The 8,186-nt window shown below is 39.5% G+C and overlaps 1 protein-coding gene across 1 annotated transcript in view; it reads left to right on the forward strand.

The window, feature by feature from the left end:
* Nucleotides 1-2,394, forward strand: part of LOC121862406 (protein cornichon homolog 4-like) — a gene marked incomplete at its 3' end in the record, with an annotated part of 53,854 nt that extends 51,460 nt beyond the window's left edge. The window contains 1 exon segment of the mRNA XM_042360672.1: nucleotides 2,254-2,394. Coding sequence (XP_042216606.1) covers nucleotides 2,254-2,394 — 141 coding nt within the window.
* Nucleotides 2,395-8,186: the final 5,792 nt, after the last annotated feature.

Raw genomic sequence — 8,186 nt, forward strand, 5'->3', positions numbered from 1 at the left:
TATATATTAGTTCTGGATTTGATAAGTGGCAGGGCTGAAGTAAACACTTTGTTGGTTTTGCTTTATTGTAGAAAAATATAGTTTTACAGGTACTGAGTTCAGTTGAGAGTATATTGTACCTTCTCTGCTAAGGGAAGTGTCTTAGTGCACTTGTATAGGAGAACACTTAAGTGAGGTGTTCACTGGGTAACAGGTAATATGATAGTCTCTCTCTCACACCAGGGAGAGAGAGTTGTCAGGCGAGTCTTAAAGGAAATGCGTCAGGTTGTTGTTGCTGAGCTGCGCTGACCAAGCTTGACCTTGCCTGCACCCCAGAGGAAATGTCAACTCACCAATTGATTCATACTCATGGGTGAATGACTTGGTGATTAGACTACATTATACTTACCGAAATACCATCTGTCAATCTGTCACTCAAAATACCCCACCTCTCCCCCTCTTCCCACCTGCTCCCTGGGTCCCTCCCTCCCTCCCTACCCCTCACCCCCACCTTTCCCTCCCTACCAGAGAAATGATTGGGTTATAACAGTATATTTACATTTTTAGTAATAAATAATTCCTCAGACTAAAGTTAGGATAATATAATTGACATTGCTGGATTCCTTGCAAGACCAGGAATATTTTGAATACAGGTGGCCTATCAAAAATCCGGCAACCGATAAACCGGAACCTTCAGTTTTCCGGCATAGATTTCAGAGCGCATTTTCAAATATTTCTTTGTTTATTTAATGAAGATATATGTTTTAGCTCATAAAATTCATACAAATTACCCGGCCAGAATATAATTTACATTGCTGGAATTCTTACAATTTGATGATCATTTTGAATATAAACATCATAGATTTTGCATTAGACATACAAATTTTAGATATACAGTATTACCCCGCCTAACGCGGTTTCACTTAACGCGTTTTATCATATACGCGGTGCCTCGCCAGAGCTGAACTTTCACTTAACACGGATTTTTTCCACATATACGCGGTGAGTGTCCGGCTCGAGATTAGACGCTATTTTTAGATTTGCCCCACCCGCCACCCTGCCTGACTGCCTGTTTTAGCTCATAAAATTCATACAAATTACCCGGCCAGAATATAATTTACATTGCTGGAATTCTTATAATTTGATGATCATTTTGAATATAAACATCATATATTTTGCATTAGACATACAAATTTTAGATAAAAATTTTTCTCAAATTAACTATGTTATCTTTTGTGCAAAATATATGACATTTATATTCAAAATATTCCTGGTCTTACAAGGAATCCAGCAATGTCAATTGTATTATCCTAACTTTAGTTTGAGGTATTATTTATTAAAATTTAGTGGTTTTCCCCCAAAAATTTCTCTGAGAGGGAAGAGCCGGCAGTGTAGTGTGAGAGGGGAGGGAGTTGAGTCCATTATTTGAATGGACATTAACTTGGCGACTGTATTTCTCTATTTCTCTTAAGTATTAATTGTGTGCATGTACCATCATAAAATTAAGATGTTATTTTTACTACAACATAGGTATGTGCCTTCAAAAAGTGGAGTTTGGGGGTCGGGCCGGTTTCTATTGGAATTAATCCCATATGTTCTGTTGTTCACTTAACGCGGATTTCACTTAACGCGGGACCCTCTGGGTTCAATTGACCGCGTTAAGTGGGGTACAACTGTATAATGTTTACTCTGAGTAAATATGTTATCTTTTGATGCAAAATATATGACATTTATATTCAAAATATTCCTGGTCTTACAAGGAATCCAGCAATGTCAATTATATTATCCTAACTTTAGTGTTTAATTTTCTTTGTTTAAAGGACTGTAAAGGTAGTCATTTTCTGTTAAACTTATACAGCAAATATAACCATCAGTTTTCCGGCATTTTCGAAAATCCGGCACTCCTCAGGTCCCGAGGTTGCCGGATTTTTGATAGGCCACCTGTATACACTTCATATATTTTGCACAAAAGATAACATATTTTCTCTGAGTAAACAAAATACTTGCATTAGATCTAAAATTTGTATGTCTAATGCAAAATCTATGATGCTTATATTCAAAATGATCATCAAATTGTAAGAATTCCAGCAATGTAAATTATATTCTGGCTGGAATATCCTCCCTATTAGGTAGCTGCCTACTACCTACTACCTGTTGTTGACCATCTCACACTGGTCATTCACTCATCTCTTCAGCCACAAATGGACTTCATACAGTATCTCAATCCTTCAGTCTCATTAACTTTGAATAAATATACCTGTATCTTGATTTCAGGTATGTGAAGGTGCCAACCGGGAACTTTGGAGTGTACGACCCAACAGAGATTCACCGCATGGGTCAACTGAAGACCCACATGAGAGATGCTGTCATTGGTCTTGCATACTACTTGGTCTTCTTTTTTATTTGTTTGTATTGGTAAGTTATCTTCAGGTTTTCATATTTAAATATTTGTATTCTTGAATAGCCCATTACTTTTGAAGGAGAACCTTTTACCCCCAGGCTTCAGTTAATGCCATATGATGTGTACTAACAGGTGTTTTGGTTCACATCTTAACACTCTTAGGTATAGGCCTATAACTCGCCTCACAGCACTAGACTGCACTACATGAGAGGTAATTGTACGTAATGAGTCATAGCAAGCTTGCTATTTGAGATAAAAAGGTGGGATTTGTTTCATTAGCATTGCAAATAAATTATCTATAAACAGTTTTATATGAGTGATCACGATGTACAGTAGTACCCTGCTTAACGCGGTCAATAAAACCCACAGGGTACCGTGTTAAGTGAAAACCTTTTCACCGCGCTAAGTGAACAACAGAACATATGGGATTAATTCCAATAGAAACTGGCCCGACCCCCAAAGTCCACTTTTTCCGACACAATACCTATGTTGTAGTAAAAATAACATCTTAATTTTATGATGGTACATGCACACAATTAATACTTAAGAGAAATAGAGAAATACAGTCCCCAAGTTAATGTCCATTCAAATAATGGACTCAACTCCCTCCCCCTCTTCTCACACTACAGTCAACCCTCACTTTACGCGGTTAATGTAACCCACAGGGTACCGCGGAAAGTGAGAAACGCGTAAAGTGAATAACATAACATATGGGATTAATTGAAATAGAGACCGGGCCGACCCCCAAACTCCACTTTTTGACGACACACAACTATGTTGTAGTAAAAATATTATCTTAACTTTATGATAGTATGCACACACAATTAATAATTAAGAGAAATATCAATAATATTAGGTTTTTTAACACTTACATTAGTAGAAAAGATGGCTGGGCACACGGGGATGGGCGGTTGGTTCCGAGGCAGAGGGCAGATTATTGGCCCTCACTTGTATCAATTGTATCACTATCCACCACAGAGGCTTGCAGGGCCTCTTTGTCAAACCCCCCAAAATCCATATAAGTCCATATCCTCACCATAATTATCACTATCACTGACTTGGGTTGGCTGTGGTGGGTGGCAGGTGAAGAACTAGTAATGTTTTGATGACTGGGCGACCTTGTGCGCACCATGTTCGCGCCGCTTACACAACATGGCGGATGGCGGGAGGTTTGGATCCAAAAATGGCCCGGCTTGCCAGCCGCTCTCCGCGTAAAGGGGTACACGCACCGCGGAATGTGAGCATCCTGGGTTCCGGCAGGGCACCGCGTAAACGTGGACACGCGGAATGTGGGACCGCGTAAAGTGAGGGTTGACTGTACACTGCTGGCTCTTCCCTCTTTGAGAAATTTTTGGGGGAAAACCACTAAATTTTAATAAATAATACCTCAAACTAAAGTTAGGATAATATAATTGACATTGCTGGATTCCTTGTAAGACCAGGAATATTTTGAATATAAATGTCATATATTTTGCACAAAAGATAACATAATTACTCAGAGTAAACATTATATCTAAAATTTGTATGTCTAATGCAAAATCTATGATGTTTATATTCAAAATGATCACCAAATTGTAAGAATTCCAGCAATGTAAATTATATTCTGGTCGGGTAATTTGTATGAATTTTATGAGCTAAAACAGGCAGGCAGGCAGGGTGGCGGGTGGGGCGAATCTAAAAATAGCTCTCGAGCCGGACACTCTGCGCGTATATGTGGAAAAAATCCGTGTTAAGTGAAAGTTCAGCTCTGGCGAGACACCGCATATACGTGAAATCGCGCTAAGTGAAACCGTGTTAAGCGGGGTATTACTGTAATATTTTTTCTATACGTAAGCGCGAATAGAACTAAATTTTTTTATACGCTTAACTCCTAAGCCCCGGCTTAGGGCGCTCGCGGAGATAAATCGTTAAATCGAGAAAAAAAATAAACTTAAAAAAAAAAAATGGCGAGAAAATAGGCTGACGTTCTGGAACGTCACCCCGGGCCTAAGGGTTAACAATAAAATGATATTTCACGTGATTGCAATGTGAACTTTATTCTATTATAAAGTACAGTGTACATGTTTAAAAAAAGCCGTTTTTTCTAAAAGCCAGTTTTTGTGATATAGCTCGAATGCGATGTCAGCAAATGCTACCTAGGTATGTTAATTCCTAGCCAATTCGCCAGGCCAACATACAGGCAATTAAAACATCTAATAATTACTTAATAAGTAATATTCGGAGGACACGTCACTACCTGGCATTTAAAGAAGAAAGATTGTGAATTTATTTTATTTTACTAGGTATTAGTTGTGTAAATTGTGTGTTCTGATGAGCGTGCCCAGGCCAAGTGCAGATTTTTTATTTTATCCCTCCGAGCGCATAAGATAATTGTACATATTGAGACATAGCAAGCTTACTATTGGAGATAAAAAGGTCGGGTTTGTTGCATTAGCATAAATACATTGTCTACAATTAGTTTTATTTAGGTAATCATGATAAAAATATTAAATCAATACGTAAGCGCGAGTATAACACAAATTGTAGTGCATGGCTGCCACTCAAGTTCTCAAATGCGAGTATTCCTCACCAAAAGTTTTTATACTTTTTACATAAATTAAACATGATGTGTTTATAAATGCTTTCTATTTTCGAAACTCATATAAAATAATAATTGCAAACTATTGTTTATATATATACAACTACTCCCCGACTTACGACCTACTCGACTTACGACCTACTCGACCTACGACCACCTGCACTTACGACCTGCCTCAGTCGGTAAGACCACCCGCACATGCGACTGCCGTAGTCGGTACCAAAATTTTTTTCAAATGACTCGCGTCTTTTCTAGACCGAAACGTTTCCGTCCCGTGGCTTGGGTCGCCGCGTGGGTACAGCACCCACGCTGTAGAGCGCTTAGTTGGTGTTTGGCTGTCGTTGTATCCGCAACTGATCGCGCTGTGTACTGACATTATTTTCGTATCTAATTAACTTTAGAATGACTGGAAAGTGTACAAGTGAGAGTACCGGTGGAGCTCAGAAGAAAAGGAGACAGTCAATTACTTTTGAGACGAAAATGAAAATAATAATGCAGCATGAAAATGGAAAACCTGTAGCAACCATTTCACGCGACCTGGGCTTCTCGCACTCGACCATATCTACTATTTTGAAGGACAAGGAATGTATTCATGAGGTAGTGAAAGGATCAGCACCTATAAAGGGAACTATAATAACGAAGAAAAGACAAGGTCCCATTCATGAGATGGAAAAATTACTTGTGATATGGATGGAAGACCAGATACAAAAGCGTGTACCCTTAAGCCTTCTAACCCTACAGGCATGGGTGGTTTAACAGATTTAAGAACCGCTTCAGTTAACATAATGTAAAGGTGAGTGGAGAGGCAGCTAGTGCTGATGTGGGTGCTGCCGAAGCTTTTAAGGAGGAGCTAGATCGTGTGATCGTCGAGGGAAATTATTTGCCTGAGCAAATATTCAATGTGGATAAACTGGATTATTATGGAAGCGCATGCCTGAACGGACATACATCCACAAAGAGGCGAAAACAATGCCAGGAATCAAGGCTTTCAAGGACTGAATTACACTTCTGTTGGGGGGGAATGTAGCTGGTTTCAAGATAAAGCCCTTCATGATCTATCATTCAGAGAACCCCAGGGCTTTAAACCTGTCAGCAAGCTTACACTGCTAGTGTTTAATCGAAGTAACAAGAAAGCCTGGATGGCCTTAGTTCTGTTTGAGGATTGGTTCATGGCTTGGTTCATTCCACGAGCCAAGGAGTATTGTCTGCAACAACGGATTCCATTCAAGATTTTGGATAATGCTCCTGGACACCCACCACACCTGGACGACATGCACCCTGATGTTAAGGTAGTCTACATTCCACCTAACACTACCTCTATCATCCAACCCATGGATCAAGGTGCTATTGCAGCTTTTAAAGCTAATTATTTATGTGCGACCTTCGCTCAGGCTGTTGCTGCTCAGAGAGTTTTGGAAGGACTACAACATTTTGAAATGTATAAAGAACATTGGTGCAGCATGGGATGAGGTTACAGAACAATGCATGAATGGAATATGGAAGAAAGTCTTGAAAAGATATGTGAACAGTTTCAGAGGATTTAATGAAGATGAAGTAATTTCTGAGATTAGTAACAAGATAGTGGAGTTGGGTAAACAGCTTGAGTTAGAAATTGAAAATGAAGATGTTGAGCAGTTGGTTGAAAGTGTAGCAGAAAAGCTAAGTAACGAGGATCTTATCGAACTGGAAGCAAAGAAAAATGCAGAGGAAGAAGAGAGTCAAAATGTAGAAGTACCTGCACCCCTAAAAATTTTTCAGTGAAGCAAATGGCAGAGGCATTTGCTACAATTAATAAGGGGATGCAAATGTTTGATGGAATGGATCAAAGTGTTGAGCGTTTTGCCAAAGTTGACAGAATGGTCCAAGATGCACTTGCTTGCTACAGAGAGATTTATAATGAAAAGAAAAAGCAAACTGTGCAGTCTAAATTGGGCATCTATTTTAAGAAGTCCCCCATTGCTGTCTCCTCACACCCCACCAGTGCTGTCTCTTCACTCCCTCAAGATGATCCAATACCTTCAACCAGCAAGTTTCCACAATACATAAACCTGTCTGAAGAAAGCGACATTGATGACCCACCCAGCCCTGTCTCCTCCTCTGCTTCATCCAATTAATATGTCTCCATGTATACCTGTAAATAGAAAATTATGGGGGCCCAGTGTGCATTCAGCTGATTACATTAAAGGTAAGTGCACAGTAACACTGTATGCATTCTTCATTCTTGATTACTTTTACTGTATTGTATTTCATTTCAGATTTTATATGTACGGTACTGTATTATTTTTAGCATTTCTGACTTTGGACCATTCTGACTTACGACCTGGATTTGGGTCCCTAACCCCGTCGTAAGTCGGGGAGGAGCTGTAATGCATTAAAATATTACAGTAGGGCTGGGATATATCACGAGATAGGGTCCAAGGATGTTCGCCATATACTAAATCGCGATATATAATTACATGTAATCAATGGGGAATATAGGGTTAGGTTCTGGAGGCCAATAAAGGTGACTAAACTTGACTTAACGAGTTTATTTTCTTACTAACTAAAGCACCAGACTGTTTCAATATCAATATCAAGAAACACCGGACTCAGGAACACCAGACTTGACAGCTGACGCACCATCCTGGGAACACCAGACTCGGCAGCAGACGCCACACTGCCACCCTCACTTGACAATCTCACACCTACGTAAACGAACAATATTAGTAGTATTAAATCTTTTCCATTCTCTTCACTTCACTTTTCACGTCTGACAAACTATCACTCGCACTAAAAGGGCCAGAGACACTAGGAGAGGCCTCAGGAGGCACCACACTATAATCACATGGTGCAATCTACTTGTACTTTTTACATTTTCCCACCCTTGCTACCAACATAAGGCATGGTTCAACAACTGTATCACAACGCTGTTACAGTAGAACATTGATATAACACGAGATACGTTCCAAGAGAGGTCGCTTTAAACCGAATTTGCACTAAATCGAAGCGTTGATTCAATGGAATAATTTAGTTTGGTACTTGAGAGAAACACAAAATTCTAAAAAGACTGAGTCTACCCAGATGCACCTCAGCCCATCTAGAATAAACAAAACATTGTGTTTTGTAGTATTATGGTAAAACAAACACTCATAAATGAACATGGCTAAAATTACGGGATGCTAAATGGTCTGTTTACTAGCAATCAGCTGATGTGAGAGGGTGGTCTCACTGGCGCCATGCATCACCCGC

The sequence above is a fragment of the Homarus americanus genome, unplaced genomic scaffold, assembly GCF_018991925.1.
Source record: "Homarus americanus isolate GMGI-L3 unplaced genomic scaffold, GMGI_Hamer_2.0 scaffold31037, whole genome shotgun sequence".
Classification (NCBI taxonomy): domain Eukaryota; kingdom Metazoa; phylum Arthropoda; class Malacostraca; order Decapoda; family Nephropidae; genus Homarus; species Homarus americanus.